The following is a 15,201-nucleotide window of genomic DNA, read 5'->3' on the forward strand; positions in this document are numbered from 1 at the left end:
GAATTGCTGCGTTTAGACTAGTGAGAAACCGTCCTTGGTAACTTTGGCTTCACAAACCTGGTGAGATCATTGCGCGTCATTCCTGTCGTCCGTAGCTGGATTTGACGTTTTTACAGCAAACCTTGGAGCATTTCACAAGCATGAATGCGGCTTTGTGAATAACCTAGGTTAAAGGTCGTAGACAACTGTAGTTATAAATGCAGAGCATCGCGGTCTCGTTCTTCTCTTCTACATCCTACTACCACAATCTACCAAAATAAAAAACCCAGATCTATACAGAAGCTCCACCACTGCGGCTTTTTTTTTTTCTCGTTTCTGCAGTATCCACTTGATCATTTCCCCCTCCTTACTTTTCCGGTTCATCATCCGTCCCCCGGGTGCACTTCGTGTCCACTTAGAACCTTTCGGGTCAATTCGGACTGCGCCTCCCCAGGTATTCGCAGTCGGCAACGCTTCATCCATCGTCAACCGTCCCTCTCAGCTCGGCCCTCCGCCCCGACATCACCCGTGGAACTGTGGAGAAGCACAGGGGCAAAGGACGAGAACGCATTCACATATCGTCACGGCAATGGCCCCTCCTGACCGAAATTATATAGTCCCCGGCCGCCCCAGCTCTCCAGGTCTCTTGAACTCGGATTTCTTTCAACAGCAAGTCGCAAAGCAACGCAACAATAATTATCATTCTACTTCACTCAAAAACATGGTTGCTACATCTGTGAATCGCACTGCCCTCCACCCTGGCGGTGTCCAGTACGTGTTGCCCTTTCTACCTTGTCGTCTCATACGTCCCCGTCGCTAACCGTCTTTCTTTTTATATAGGCCTAGCAAGGGTCACACCGAGCTGGAGGAGGAGCTGCACGAGACTGCCCACATTGACTACGACCGTGTTGCCATTGTAAGCAGACCCTCGACGCCGATTCATCCATCGCTATGACCATACTAATACATCACAGATTGCCAACCCTGCTGTCCCTGCTCTGTACGAAGATGCCCTTGTCTACGAGACCGGTACCGCCATCACTTCCAGCGGTGCCTTGAGCGCCTACTCCGGTGCTAAGACTGGCCGTTCCCCCTCCGACAAGCGTATTGTCCAGGAGGAGTCCTCTGAGAATGAGATCTGGTGGGGACCTGTCAACAAGCCCATGACCCCTGATGTAAGTTTGAGGCTTTTCTTTATTCCTTTGCTATGAGCGATTTCTTTCGTTACATATTTGTCGGGACTATGTGGTCGACGACTGCCCTTGCAGGTGGCCCGCTGGCTCCACCCCAGGATCCCTTGCATATGCAGTCCAGGGTCAAGCTTTTCTGGCACTCAGGCTTGCAATCCTGTCCACTTTTTGGTTTTCTTGCGATCTCTTTCCATTTTTGGGATTTTCTCTGAGACCATCCGGATCTATCCACTCTGCCCCTCGGCTCTTTCGTTTCCCCTCCGCCCGCATTACCGAGGCCTCACGTGCATGACGTCATATACTAACATGTCACCAATAGGTCTGGCGTATCAACCGTGAGCGTGCTGTCGACTACCTCAACACTCGCAACCGTATCTATGTTATCGATGGTTTCGCCGGCTGGGACGAGCGTTACCGCATCAGCGTCCGTGTCGTCTGCGCTCGTGCCTACCATGCTCTGTTCATGCGCAACATGCTTATCCGCCCCTCCGCTGAGGAGCTCAAGCACTTCCACCCCGACTATGTCATCTACAACGCCGGCTCTTTCCCCGCCAACCGCTTCACTGAGGGTATGACCTCCGCTACCTCCGTTGCCATCAACTTTGCCGATAAGGAGATGGTCATCCTGGGTACCGAGTATGCTGGTGAGATGAAGAAGGGTGTCTTCACTGTCCTCTTCTACGAGATGCCCGTTAAGCACAACGTCCTGACCCTCCACTCCTCCGCCAACGAGGGTGAGAACGGTGATGTGACTGTCTTCTTCGGTCTGTCCGGTACCGGAAAGACCACCCTGTCTGCCGACCCCAAGCGCAAGCTGATTGGTGATGACGAGCACTGCTGGACCGACACTGGTGTCTTCAACATCGAGGGTGGCTGCTACGCCAAGTGCATTGGCCTCTCCGGCGAGAAGGAGCCCGATATTTTCAACGCCATCAAGTTCGGTTCCGTCCTCGAGAACGTTGTCTTCGACCCCATCAGCCGTGTTGTCGACTACGACGACGTTACCCTCACCGAGAACACCCGTTGCGCCTACCCCATCGAGTACATCGAGAACGCCAAGATCCCCTGCAAGAGCGAGAACCACCCCTCCAACATCATCCTGCTCACCTGTGACGCCCGCGGTGTCCTGCCCCCCATCTCCAAGCTCACCCCCGAGCAGGCCATGTTCCACTTCATCTCTGGTTACACCTCCAAGATGGCCGGTACCGAGGATGGTATCACCGAGCCCCAGGCTACCTTCTCCTCTTGCTTCGCCCAGCCCTTCCTGGCCCTGCACCCCATGCGCTACGCCCACATGCTCGCCGAGAAGATCAAGCAGCACAAGGCCGACGTCTGGCTCCTCAACACCGGCTGGGTCGGTGCTGGTGCCACCACCGGCGGCAAGCGTTGCCCTCTCAAGTACACTCGTGCTATTCTCGACTCCATCCACAGCGGTCACCTCGCCACTGTCGAGTACGAGACCTACGATGTCTTCAACCTGCCCGTCCCCAAGTCTTGCCCCGGTGTCCCCAACGAGCTGCTCAACCCCAAGACCAGCTGGACTGCCTCCACTCCCTTCGTGGACGAGGTCACCAAGCTGGCCAACCTGTTCAACGAGAACTTCAAGAAGTACTCCGACCAGGCCACCCCCGAGGTCATGGCTGCCGCTCCCCGCGTTTAAATATTCCCGTGACGGGTCTCAAAATTGGCATTTTGGTTTTGATTTTTCAGACTTTTATAAGTCATTTGCATGGCGTGCTGCGTTGGCTTGATCTATTCCCCTGGATCTCGGCCTCATCACTTGAATCGGCCCAAGTGAGAGGTATTTTCCTTTCTTGATTTTCCTATTTTTGATATCTCTTTTTTATCTCCTTATGTATTTTGTCTTATTGATGGACATGTTCGATGACTGGCTCAATCGGAGTTCCATCTCGATTACCCTTAACGATAGCCAATGAATCAGATATTTCAGACAACCTTGACTTTTAAGATGTAAATCAAAGTGTCTTCCTTAGATGTGCTTGAATACCTTTGAATTCCCAACGGCAATTTCTCAAGTAGTATGAGACCGACCTTGGCTTCATTCAATAATAGCCCGTGCTGTGAATCATGTCACACCAGTGCTCCGATATACCTATTATCTGCTTCTACCCGTGTCATATGGATGCTAGAAATTACCCGTAAACTTGACCCATGATATGGACCCGCTGGGTAGCAGATTGGTGATTATAAAAAGGCGATCAAGAGTCGGATCTCCCATCTCTTCTCAACCTTTGAACCTGCCCACATTCTCTGTACTCCCTACCATTCCGCCATATGGATATCTAGCTCAATTTACAATGATCCTCAATCCAATCCTTCTAGCTCTAAGCATGAGCTTGCACCAAGCTGCCGCCCGAACAGCAAATGGCTTCACCCGCTCATGCAGCCACATAGTATACGCCAAACCATACCTCAGGGCAACCTGTGGTACCCCGGATGGTCACCAAATAAGATCAAAAGTTGACTTGAACAATTGTGTTGCGAACATGGACGGAAGACTGACTGTAAGCTCCCCTTGGATAACTTATAAATGTTCTAACGTTCATCATATACGAGGAGTTCATTAACGATTTTTATCATTTCTAGTTCTTGCCTCAGTAAATCAAAAATCCCTAGCTAGTTGTACCGAAAGACTTCTGCTAACAGTCTCGCAGCGGCAATTTTTGTTTATCTTGTCAAGAGAGCATCATAGATTCAAACGGCTTGTTGGTCTCGAATTGTGCAATGATGAATGGGACATGGAATAATTCCACAAGTCTTCAGTTAGGTCAGTTCAAAGTTCAAACTCTAAGTCGAGTGGTATGCTGATGTAGGGAATATGGCTTAGATATTGGGATAACTAACCAGAATGGAACGCTGCAGTGTGATAATTGCCCGTAAGTGGAAGGGCGGAATAGGTGCAGGGATTACTATTTCCACTTACTGCCAGGCTATTCAATACCTGTCACATCTATTATGATTGCTTTTTGAAAGTACCATGTTACAAATGGTAACGTTGGAACTTATTGTTTTGAGTTCAATTTGATTTCTCGAGTATTTGCACTCTCATGTGGAGTCTTGCGTAGACATGGAGAAACTACTCAGCAGTTTCTGAGGCTGGAGGCTATCGAGCTGCCTATCGACTGCTCTATGTCAAGCGGCCTATGTCGAAGCATCAAGTGGAAACTGTTACGTCCTGGCTAGAATATGACATAAAGCATTCAGGTAAAGACAAACGATGCTGGTCAAGATAGCTCGCGACTTTGATTTCAAGACCCAAGTTTAGATTTAATAATATGGGTAGTTCCCCACATCAAAACATGTACCACTTCCACTGCCGAACACCCCACCGATCCCGAGCCACATCCCGCTGCAGCCCACCCGTTTGCCGTCGGAATACCCTCCGCTCCCGAACATTCTTGCCAGGGACTCATCGGATCCCGTACTTCTGCCCGTAGATATGCCGACCGTATTTTCCGCGGGGCGTAGGCTCGGCTTTGTTCAGGTTGAGTGGGTAGTGCTAGTGGTTACTGTTGGGGCGGGTGGATTCCGCTTTCCCTTTATTGATTGTGATTTTCCTATTTGGGATCTGGTTATGACAGGTGATGAGATTGAGGGTCTGTATTGGATTCTATGGTGGGTTTGTGTCTGTTGGGGGTATTGGATTTGCTTGGCGGTGGGGCGCATGAGAAGTCTGGATCTGAGATCTAGTTATAGAAGGATGACACTATTGAGTGATGCTATCGTAATGTACTATTTGTTGGGATTCCAAGATAAAGCGCCTGTGAACTTGGACACCGGCCCTGAGGTCATACTGTATCTCGTGTTAGCCCGCACGGGAATCTCAACGGAAAGCAAGCTAGATAACTTTGAAACAAGGAGTTCGGAGATGACCGTGGGATAATTAGCGTAGTCATTGAGCTGACCGCTCCACGGAAAAGAGTATATGTTGTACGTAGTATATCAAGGTCCAGACGGAATAGTCACTGCGTTGTAAGTGTAACTTCAACTCCATTGAACATGCGGTGGACCCCTCATGCCCGATGATCAGGCATGGCGAGCGCTTTCTAACGAGCCATAGCCGAGTTTATTCCGCATGACGATCTCACAGCCGGCAATCATTGCCAGGGCGTCAAATAATTGATTCCAGCTTCAATGCCCAGACTAACAAGGCGGACTGCTGTCCTCCGTGTGCTGAATCCCGCTCCACCAGTCGTCACCGTGATCGAGGCTAAAGCTCCGATAATCGACATTCGGGGTTAGCACCGGGGCTTCAAAGCTACCAGGGACCAATGACTTGATCTGGAAGAGGCATTCGTACAATAAAGTGCCGGTCCTCGGCGGAATCAATCCCACTCTTGGATGAGATCGGAGGATTCCAGGGGTGGGACTAATCTTTTGCCTCAACAAAGCCCGTTCGCGTCAAGGGGAGATTTCATTGGTATTGGCGGAGGTGTTATTGGCCGGGCCAGTCAGGGGCAGCGATGGGGCTAGAGTGCAATGGCCTGGATCCACTTGGTGGCCCCTCTGTATAGTTGATATCCATGCCCTCGGTACGGGTAGCGGAAGCGGGAGAATATTACTGAGGAATAGCCGATCTGGCCTGGAGATCCGTCCCACCGAAATTCTAACCGAGTGAATCGGTATGAGATGAACGACGTAGACGTATTTACCGGCATTAAGTCATTATAGTTGATGCGTATATTGTGTAGTAATAGTTTCCCTCGGATAGCAACACGGGTTCCCGACCGTTCTCGTGGTGGGAAGCTTAGTCGAGGTGGGGTTCCGACTTTAGCCCGTGGCACTAATGCGGTCTGGGGTTAATGACGTGGAGAACACCATATCCCGTCGATCAGGAAGACTGCTCATGTTCAAGAGGAAAAGGTAAGGAGGTAAAAGAGAAGAATCTGTGTATGCAGATGGTGGTATTAGTTTCGCATGTTACCCCCCGCTTTCGACTGGAATCTGGACACATGACAAGCTTTAATCCCCGCATTTAACGAGTGACGCTTGTAAACGCATCGCGATCGACGTAATTGGTCCACATACTAAAACCATGTCATCTCCATCACCCCACAAGTCCGGAGAACGTACGGCGAACAATCGGTCCGGTTGATGGGCACGGTTGTTCGCGGGGTGGATTCTAGCTGCTGTACATCAGAAAAAGACCCGAGGTCACCCAAGTTATATAGACAAGCTCAGACCCCCTGGTTCCGAGTATTTTCGAGTCTCGTGTATGGTGCTTCCAAGGTTTAAAACATTCCCCGCACTCTTGTGTTTCCTCAAACTCCCCTCTTCTTCTCTTCATCCGTGGTTTCATCTGTCCATTGTAAACTCATTAAGCTCGACGTCATCGGTGAGTTCCATGTTTCCATGGGCAGGAAACTTCCGCCGTGGCTTCTGATACCGAGAGATCAACTACTAATCTGCACAAAGGCACAAATCACGCCGGAATTTCCCTTGAATTCCCTCAAATCTCCTGGTCAGTACATGGGAATCCAACCTAGATGCACAAACAAAACCTATACACCAGCTCTCGAACGTTCTCAACTAACCACCGACCGACTCCCCAGCATATCTGGTGTGAATCCTGCATGCATAATGGCCTCCAACTCTGTCCAAGATTCACCCAGCAATCCCGTGGCTCCGGCTCAATCCCAAGTTAAAACCCTCCTCCAAAACCCATACCTCCGTGCCGCCCTCCCCTTCATCAATGGCGGCCTCTCCGGCATGACCGCGACGGCAGTAATCCAACCAGTCGACATGGTAAAAGTCCGCCTCCAACTCGCCGGTGAAGGCGCAAAGACAGGCCCCCGCCCCTCCGCCTTCGGAATCACCCGCGACATCATCGCCGCCGGAAAGTTTCAAGATCTCTATACCGGCCTCTCAGCCGGACTCCTCCGCCAAGCAGTCTACACCACCGCCCGTCTAGGCCTCTTCGACACATTCATCAAAACCCTCAACGCAAACGCCGAATCGGCAAACCGAAAAGTCACCTTCGCCGAACGCGCGGCCGCAGGCCTTACGGCCGGTGGCATCGCAGCCATGATTGGAAACCCAGCCGATCTAGCACTTGTCCGGATGCAATCCGACGGCCTGAAACCCGCCGCCGCCCGCGCAAACTACCGTTCCGTCTTTGATGCGCTGGCTCGCATTCCCAAGGCGGAGGGTATCGGTGCGCTGTGGGCAGGCGCTCTGCCAACGGTGATCCGGGCCATGGCGCTGAACATGGGACAGTTGACCTTCTTCGCTGAGTCCAAGGCACAACTCAAGCAACACACGAGCCTTTCAGCTCAGAACCAGACTTTCGCTGCATCTGCGATCGCGGGTTTCTTTGCTAGTTTCCTTTCGTTGCCGTTCGATTTTATCAAGACGCGGTTGCAGAAGCAGACTAAGGATCCAAAGACGGGTCAGGTGCCTTATCGGGGTGTCTTGGATTGTGCGCGTAAGGTTGTGGCTGAGGAGGGTTGGATGCGGTTCTATCGTGGCTTTGGTACTTACTACGTGCGGATCGCTCCTCATGCGTTAGTTGCCCCCACTTTCTTATATTGGACCCACAGGCTAATGATCTGCAGTATGGTGACCCTCATCGTGGCCGATTACCTCAACCTTATTACGAAATAGATCGTCGGTGTTTTCGACTAGATTTATTAGCTATTGATGAGATCCCGGTATATTTTCTTAACGATCTGGTTGCGCGTGCGATGTTATTCTTTTTTATGTTTTCTTGTCCGAATCAAAAGGAAAGTCTTAATGCCTTCTGTCTACCTGGAATATTTTACGCGAGACATGTTCTTCCGGTTATTGGCCATGCACAATGGCAAGAACTCAGCTCTGCTTCATCGAACCCGCATTGAGCAGTGTCATCAATCGACTGGGTTTATTTATATGTCACGGGAAACATTCCGACTTCCTCCGGGACTCAAGGGGCTATGGTTATCGAGTTCCCCGCGGGAATGAAAAAAAAAAAAAATGGACTGTCTCCTGTGTTGTCCTCCTATGTTTACTTTTGTTGTTGTTGCTGCTGCTTTTTTTGGTTTTTACTTTCCTTTTGACAAGCGAATACCCCACACACTTGTCTCATGCATCTCTTGGCCATTCCATGTATTCATCCCGGTGATGTAGTGGGAAATGGATTATCCTTTTGAAAAACTTCAGTAGACCTTTCATCACCTACATAACCTAGGCATAGGTAGTGATATCTCCTGCCAATTGTGGCCATCCTTCGGTATGATGAGTCGAATGCTGTAGTGTTTCTAGATTATTCCGTCATCCCTCATGGACCACATGACTAGTCCTCTCATGGTGCGCACAAACTCTCATTATCCACGAAAAAGGAAACTTGGGGACTAAGATCAATTCTTATTTCGGCATGAGTCAACACCGGAATTTCATAGGGACTGGAATGGTGACGCAAATTGGGGGGGGGACACTTGGCATTGACGTATTACGTGAAGAAAGAATTCTAGCCTATGTTATAAGGTGATAAAGCCATGCCTCATGATTAAAATAAATGTAGAACTTAGGTAACAGGTGGACATTATCGTGAATCCCATATTAATGCCGAAAAGCTCAGGGTATCCCTGGCAGTGGTAAATCTCCGGTTGAAAAGATGCCGTTGTAAATCGCCGATCCCCGTATCCCCCGTGTGTGCATGCCAACGCAAAGAAATTAATAGTCGAGGTAGACTCAGTTCTGCAGAGTCTTCTTCTCCTCAATCGCACCAGGCGCAAGGACGTCCTCGATGGTCTCGTCGGTGCCCTTCAGATCTTGCTCGATCGGAACCGAGTCCTGGATCTTGAAGAGAATCACGGGCGCGGCAAACAGAAGCGAGCCCATGAGTAGACCCCAGTTGGAAGCGAATTCGTTCATGTAGGGAAGGCTGTGCTGTCCGTCCAAAGACCACATAACGGCAGCACCAGCAGACTGGAGGCCCTTGTAGAAACCGGCCAAATTCGCGAGCTTGCGACCGGAGTTGCCGAGAGCGCCCATAATCCAGTACACAGTGCCCTGCCAGATTGCGTCGTAGAATCCGTAGAAGAAGTACAAGAACATCGGGCCCTCGAATCCAGGGGTCGTCCAGTCCCAGGCTTTGAAGTCCGCTGCGGCAACGGTCTCACGGGTGTAGCCCTTCTGCCAGGCATAGCCACCTCCCCAGATAGCCATGGTAAGAACGAACAAAGTACCGAGGGCGATGCGGGCACGAGTACTGCGACGAAGGAATTTGACATCAAGCAGCGGGCCGATGATGACGGCAGCCACGATCTGGGCAAACCAGTACAGAAAGTTGTTGAGGGCTTTAGTGCGGGTGTTGAAGAAGGCGTTGTTGATGCTGTTCATCTGGTAGGTGTAGAACCAATTGGAGGACCAGAACATCGGGAAGAGCAGGATAATGTACGGTTGCAAGCTGATAGTCTCCCACAGACCGACCAGCTCAGTCTTCCAGGTGGGAGCTTTCATCAGAATCACGCGAGAGCCATCGGGGCGGATGATCTTGTCTGCGTCGCAGATAAAGAGGGCCAGGACTGCACCGAAGGCCATGAGCACAATAAACGCGATGTAGGTACCGTCGGTGACATTCTTCTTTTCGGTGACGTGAATATTCTGACCAAGAGGGATCTGCAAAGACACAACACGTTAGCTCTCAGAGCTACGTATCCTGAGGAAGAATTCTTACCAAAGCACCAATACACGCGCCAACATTGAAGATACCCCAGAACCAAGCAAAGTAGCGACCTTTCTTTTGCTCCGGAGGGTACGACATCATAATAGCACCCTGAGCGGCCCACAGCAAACCCGCACAAACACCCAGCAATGCGCCCGCGAAAATATTGAAACCACCAACACTAGCATGTTCCGAGACGAGCAGACTGATAGCATAGATGCAATAACCAATGCCACCAAAGGACAAGGCCAAGCGAACACCAATACGATTCACAAAGGTACCAGCAAAGAAACCAATGACAGCAAAGGTACTGTAGAGGGCAGTGTTCTAGACGCAAAATTAAACTCATTAGCATGACCCACGTGGAAAACGTGAAAGTGGAGGAATGTGGAAATGTGGGGGATCTTACCATGTTATCGGCCAAAGTATTGTCAGTCTTGCCGCCTCCACCGAGACCACCCAGCGCGTTGAACATTCCAGGACACATGAAGCAGACAAACGCAACCATGCCCAACTGAAAGCCAGGCGAGGCATACCAAGTCGTCATTTTACCAATTTTCAACGGCTTGTACATCCAGCCAGCGGGGCGTGTGTGCGTCTCATTGACCGAAGAAGTGTAAGCCTCAGAGCGAACTTCCAGGCCCGCGTGGGCTGACTTGGAGGTAGTCTCCATATCAGCCATGATCTAAAGGGGAAAAAGTCACGGAAGATGTGGAGAGGAGTGGAGGGTGAAGATGGTGTGGAGGAGGAGGTTAGGAGTAGGTAGAGAAGGAGAGGAAGGAACGGTGAAGTTAAAGAAAAACAAAAACAGCACAACGAAAATTGAAGAAGCCCAAAAATACGACCACGAGTTAAGGTAGCATCCCAGCTCCAGATCATTTTAGCTTTCTAGGTTGGTTTGCGGGGATTGCCGGTCTGATTGGCCCGTGGTCGATGTGTCTTTCTCCGCTTTGATAGAGTTGCACCCCTAATTTCGATATACAGGGGTCGCGTGATACGTATTAAAACTAAACGAAGTCGTATCGACGAGGGATCGTTGCAGTGGCTTGATCCCCCCATCTGGACCGTGCCACATGGCGAGACTGTCCATCTCCTACAAAATCCCATGTGGAGAGCGCCTAGATCTGTCCAGCCAATGAGTGAAAAGGGGGCTCCAGAAGTTCCTCTTCTTGGATTAGCGTTCTAATCCCCAGACTACAATACGAAAACTTCCGAATGGAGCGCATGCAAGGTCCGAGGCCTGGGATACTTAAAACGCGCCCGTGGACGTCGTATTTGCCAGAACCCCAGACTGTGACACTATGGACGTTACCTAATGGCGAACTTGCAGTGAAACATGGACTCGTACAGAATCTGACGGTTTGAAGGTAAAAGAAGCTAAAACAACCGAGGACAAATGGCAGCCAAGAAATTCGATTCATCATCCGGCTTATCTCCACCATTCATGGGAATCATACTTATCACAAATCTCCTACTCTTCTTCCTCAGACTCAGCATTATCGCTCGAGTCCATATCTTCATCATTGTTTTCCAATTCCTCGGACTCGCCCTCGTTCTCCTCGCTATCAGTAGATACCGCTCGCTCCAATGGCTCCGTCTTGACACGTGCACTAGGCGCCGGGGCCTCTTCCTCGTCTGTATCCGCGTCTACTTCCACATCAACATCCATGTCGTCAGCATCAATAGCATCACTTTCTAAGGTAATTTGATTAGGCCGAGGCGCCAACTGAGACTGGCCCTCCATGTTTTCTTCGGCTTCACGCGCAGCCAACTCCTCTGCACGCCGCACCTGACGTAGCAGAACTGGGTCGGGTCGCAGATCTTCCGCAGTGAAAGGAGTCGAGCAGACGGGACATTTGACCGCGCGCACACGCCGAGCCCCGCGACCCGGTCCGACGGGAATTTGCATCCCACTCCGCGCAATCATGTCATGGATAGCCTCACGCTCGAAGCTGTGGGGGCACTTCGTGCTGGTGACGGGGTCCTGGTAGGGGAGTAATGTAAGGGGACACTTCATGGAAATGCGTTCTCGCTCAATGGCAATATCGTCATCTGATTCGGAGGGCTCACGGCGACTGCGCGTCAAAACCCGTGGCCCAGAGGCATTTTGCGCTGCAGATGTCGCATTGGGATCTTCCATGTGTTGGAACCACGTAGATGAATGTGGTAACGGCGGAGCCTCGTCGTTGGGGAACTTGGCATTGTGCACCATGCGGTAAAACCCAATGTAATCGTTGTTGCTCGCATATCTAGATGCCATAGTCAGAACCGCTCTTATATACTTTAAGCACCATGAAATCATACCTTTCAGTCAACGACATCCCTTCCCATCTCTCGGCCGCAGTTTTAAGACTCTCTTCAAATCTCCGACTCGGCGGATTTTGAGCAGAACGCTCCCTTGCCTCTCGCTCTGGTGACCCTTCAAAATCACTATCCGCAGCATCGTCCCCATCCTCATCATCCGCTCTCCGTCGCCTCCCTCCCCTCGTCCTCCTCGGTCCCAACATCGCAATCTGCGCTTCCTCCTCTTCCCTCCTAATCCGCTCCACCGTCTCAGCCAGCTCTCGCAGCTTGTTCTCTGCATCAATCATCGCCCGCATCTTCTCCTCCATTTGCCCCGTCACCGCATCGGTTTTGCGTTCCATTTCACCAAGTCTCTCCAGCTCCTCATTATTTGCCTCCTCATTAGAATCCTCTTCTTGGCCTTCAGCAGCATTTCGATTCCGTCGTTTTTCTTTAACTTTCTCATAGCGAATTTGCGCATCACATTGTCGCTCGTTCACCTCGCCAGCGTTGTTGGTGAGTGATTCTATGGCATGCTGGAGGTTGATCTTTAGAATTTTGTGTTCCTCGCCTTGGAGGAGCATGGCCAGATTGCGATTGGTTTCAGCTGTGAGGGGGGGCCGAGGGGGCTTCATAAGGTGGTAATTCTGGGATCTCGAATTCTGGAAGTGTGTCTCTTTGTACACTTGAGGGGGCGCGTGATTGTGACATCCGCTGGCGCGCGGGGGTTGAGTGCATCATCTTTGCTGGACTCAGATGGGTCGTTGAATGTATTTGAGGGTCTTGGAACTTCGAAGTGCTGTGTTAGAGTGGTGACGAGAGTTTGGAAGGGATCGCAACGTAGCGACTTGCGCTGAGGTTTTCAACAAAGAGCTGCTTCAAAGACAAACGCGTCGCGATCCGCGCTAGGCTACATCGGGTTACATTTGGGAGCGATAAGCTTATCTCTTATCGGTTATCTACATCGAGGGGAAGCACAACACAAGACGAATATTGATCAAGATTTATGTGGCTAACATGGTAAAGATACAAGTTTTCTCTCTCATGGGCGGAGGATCTAGACTGATATAGAGTAATCTATTTAGACCTTGTAGAAACAGAAGGCATGGTAGAAACCTAGGAACAGTCAATAGCTGTCAGAACGTTATAGTCATGGGTGTACTCACTTGCTGCCTCCTTTTCCTCTTCTGTCATAGCCAGAGCACCTGTAGCCCGGTCTCGGACTCCCATGCGCTCGCTTAATGGCCCCAAATCACGGTCATTCTTCTCATCTTCCCAAATATCCAAGAAAGGCTTGCGGTACTGTAGCTCAAGGTTATAATCCTCGGTCAGGCTGGAGTAAGTTAGTGACAGGTATAGAACATAGCATCCACTGGGCACTTACGCTCGGAACGCCTCCCAAGGGACAACATATTCAGGCACCTCCTCGACAGCCTCGCGCATAAAGTAGGTATATCTCCATCCAAATGGCGGGCGGAAGACACCATTTTCAGGAGTCGGACCAGAGAACCGAACGCGATAAATATCGTTCCCCCATTCGCACTTCTCCTCCTCCTCGACTTCGCCATCTTCAGGGCCCTCAGACTGGGCAGGTTTGACAGCCTCGTGCCCCCGACGCTGTTCATGGAACGCGCTGACACGGCTCGTGATCACATCCGAGTTCGGGCACACACCGATGAAACGACCACCCTTCTTAAGACATCCAGCGACATTGCTAAGCATCTGGCGCGTCTTCTCCTCGCTCTCAAATGCGTAATGGATCGCAAACATGGACGTGATAACATCAAAACCACCTCCACCCCACCGCGACGCCATCATAGATCCACCAGGACCAGCATTGGCATCAAAGCCGACCTGCTGAATAATTCGAACATCCCCCAACGACTCGCCAAAGCAATCCTTTGTCTGAAACTCCCCATGAAACAACGGCGCAGGCGGGCGTCGACCCCGCTGTCCACGCCCGGATCGCATAGAAGCGTAACGATCCCGCGCCTGCTCAATAGAGATGTTGGCCGGGTCCAATCCAACATAAAGCTCCACCTTCTGCGGCGCAAGTTGCCATTTACCCAGATCACCACCCTTTCCACAGCCGAGATCAAGCACAAGAAGCCTCTTATCATCCATAGGAGGCGGGCCCATACTATCATCTGCCCAATCCTTTGTATCGTCGAATCGTGCCCCAAACTCCTCATCAGGCGAGAATTTTTGGATCAACGTACTCTTCACCCAATTGTTGAAGCTGCGCAGTCCCTTAATTTTACTCTCCGTCTTGCGCCACTCCCGTCCACGCTCCGGGACCGCATTGTAGTGTTGCCGCACGACGTCCGATACGCCACGGTCTCGGGACATCCGCTCTGCATCTTCCATTTCTTGGCGGTCGCGATCTTCCTGTCTCCGTCTCATCGTCTCACGGTCCACGATGCCCATACGGGCGCCGCCGCCTGGTCGCTTGCGCTTGGGAGCGTCATCGGCGGGAGGACTGCGTGGTTGCAGGGGAGATCGAGATCGTCGGGATGGGCCGTCGCGAGACGAGGCATTGAGGGGACTGCGGGAGCGGTCACGGCGTGAGAAGACTGAGGGTGGTGTACGGCCGCGCTTTCGGTTTTGTTGGCTTTCTTGCATACGTCTGCGTTTGGAGACAGGACCTGACGGAGCTTGCTGGTTGTCGCTTCCTGTCTGGTCTTCGTTCGGCTTGCGCTCTGATGCGCCTGGCGAGGCAGATGCTCCATTCTTGTTAAACTCGGGGACGCCGGTAGGGGTCGACCTCTTTGGAGCTCCTGATCCGGGCGAGGAGTCCATTTTTTTGTAGACGTGACTGCTGAGCTGAGTTAAGATGCTTGGTATTTTGGGTGTTGAAATCTCGGTGAGCCAGGATTCAGCGATACCGGAACTCGGATTTCGGGCTAAAATTGAGTAATGAAAAGAGAAAATTCAAAAAGAGCAAAGTAGATGAAAAGAAAGAAATCAAATCAGACCCATGAGGTGAGAAGAGTCGAGAGTTCCCTTTTGAGACGAAGGGAGCTCCGCTGTGGGTCAGTCTCGCGGGAACCAATTAGGTCCCACGCCTTAAGTCAATTCATTGAC

General features: G+C 51.1%; 5 protein-coding genes across 5 annotated transcripts; 2 read left to right on the plus strand and 3 right to left on the minus strand.

The window, feature by feature from the left end:
* Window positions 1-527: 527 nt before the first annotated feature.
* On the plus strand, window positions 528-2,841 carry acuF (phosphoenolpyruvate carboxykinase PCK1). The gene is made up of 4 exons (XM_057114758.1): window positions 528-750; window positions 820-895; window positions 954-1,154; window positions 1,489-2,841. Exons 1-4 carry the CDS (start codon window positions 569-571, stop codon window positions 2,827-2,829), a joined length of 1,800 nt encoding a protein of 599 aa, XP_056974898.1. The 5' UTR covers window positions 528-568; the 3' UTR covers window positions 2,830-2,841.
* Window positions 2,842-6,770: 3,929 nt separating this feature from the next.
* Window positions 6,771-7,793, plus strand: N7484_004339 (putative mitochondrial dicarboxylate carrier protein; the record flags this gene model as incomplete). Its single annotated transcript, XM_057114759.1, has 2 exons — window positions 6,771-7,693; window positions 7,745-7,793. 2 exons carry the CDS (start codon window positions 6,771-6,773, stop codon window positions 7,791-7,793), a joined length of 972 nt encoding a protein of 323 aa, XP_056974899.1.
* Window positions 7,794-8,858: 1,065 nt separating this feature from the next.
* N7484_004340 (Major facilitator superfamily domain general substrate transporter) lies at window positions 8,859-10,516 on the minus strand (the record flags this gene model as incomplete). The annotated part of the gene is made up of 3 exons (XM_057114760.1): window positions 8,859-9,788; window positions 9,847-10,161; window positions 10,244-10,516. The coding sequence occupies 3 exons, from the start codon at window positions 10,514-10,516 to the stop codon at window positions 8,859-8,861; spliced, it is 1,518 nt and encodes a 505-aa protein (XP_056974900.1).
* A 789-nt stretch (window positions 10,517-11,305) lies between these two features.
* N7484_004341 (SUMO ligase MMS21) lies at window positions 11,306-12,701 on the minus strand (the record flags this gene model as incomplete). The annotated part of the gene is made up of 2 exons (XM_057114761.1): window positions 11,306-12,083; window positions 12,139-12,701. 2 exons carry the CDS (start codon window positions 12,699-12,701, stop codon window positions 11,306-11,308), a joined length of 1,341 nt encoding a protein of 446 aa, XP_056974901.1.
* A 497-nt stretch (window positions 12,702-13,198) lies between these two features.
* Window positions 13,199-14,916, minus strand: abd1 (mRNA (guanine-N7)-methyltransferase; the record flags this gene model as incomplete). Its single annotated transcript, XM_057114762.1, has 3 exons — window positions 13,199-13,233; window positions 13,284-13,450; window positions 13,502-14,916. 3 exons carry the CDS (start codon window positions 14,914-14,916, stop codon window positions 13,199-13,201), a joined length of 1,617 nt encoding a protein of 538 aa, XP_056974902.1.
* Window positions 14,917-15,201: the final 285 nt, after the last annotated feature.

Source organism: Penicillium longicatenatum (genome assembly GCF_028827895.1).
Source record: "Penicillium longicatenatum strain IBT 33135 chromosome Unknown contig_2_segment0_segment0, whole genome shotgun sequence".
NCBI classification, from domain to species: Eukaryota; Fungi; Ascomycota; class Eurotiomycetes; order Eurotiales; family Aspergillaceae; genus Penicillium; species Penicillium longicatenatum.

Coding starts and splice junctions, on each gene's coding strand:
- acuF (XM_057114758.1), top strand. CDS start 569: ATGGCCCCTCCTGACCGAAATTATATAGTCCCCGGCCGCCCCAGCTCT. Junction 751..819: donor CTCCACCCTGGCGGTGTCCA/GTACGTGTTGCC, acceptor CTTTTTATATAG/GCCTAGCAAGGGTCACACCG. Junction 1,155..1,488: donor ACAAGCCCATGACCCCTGAT/GTAAGTTTGAGG, acceptor TGTCACCAATAG/GTCTGGCGTATCAACCGTGA.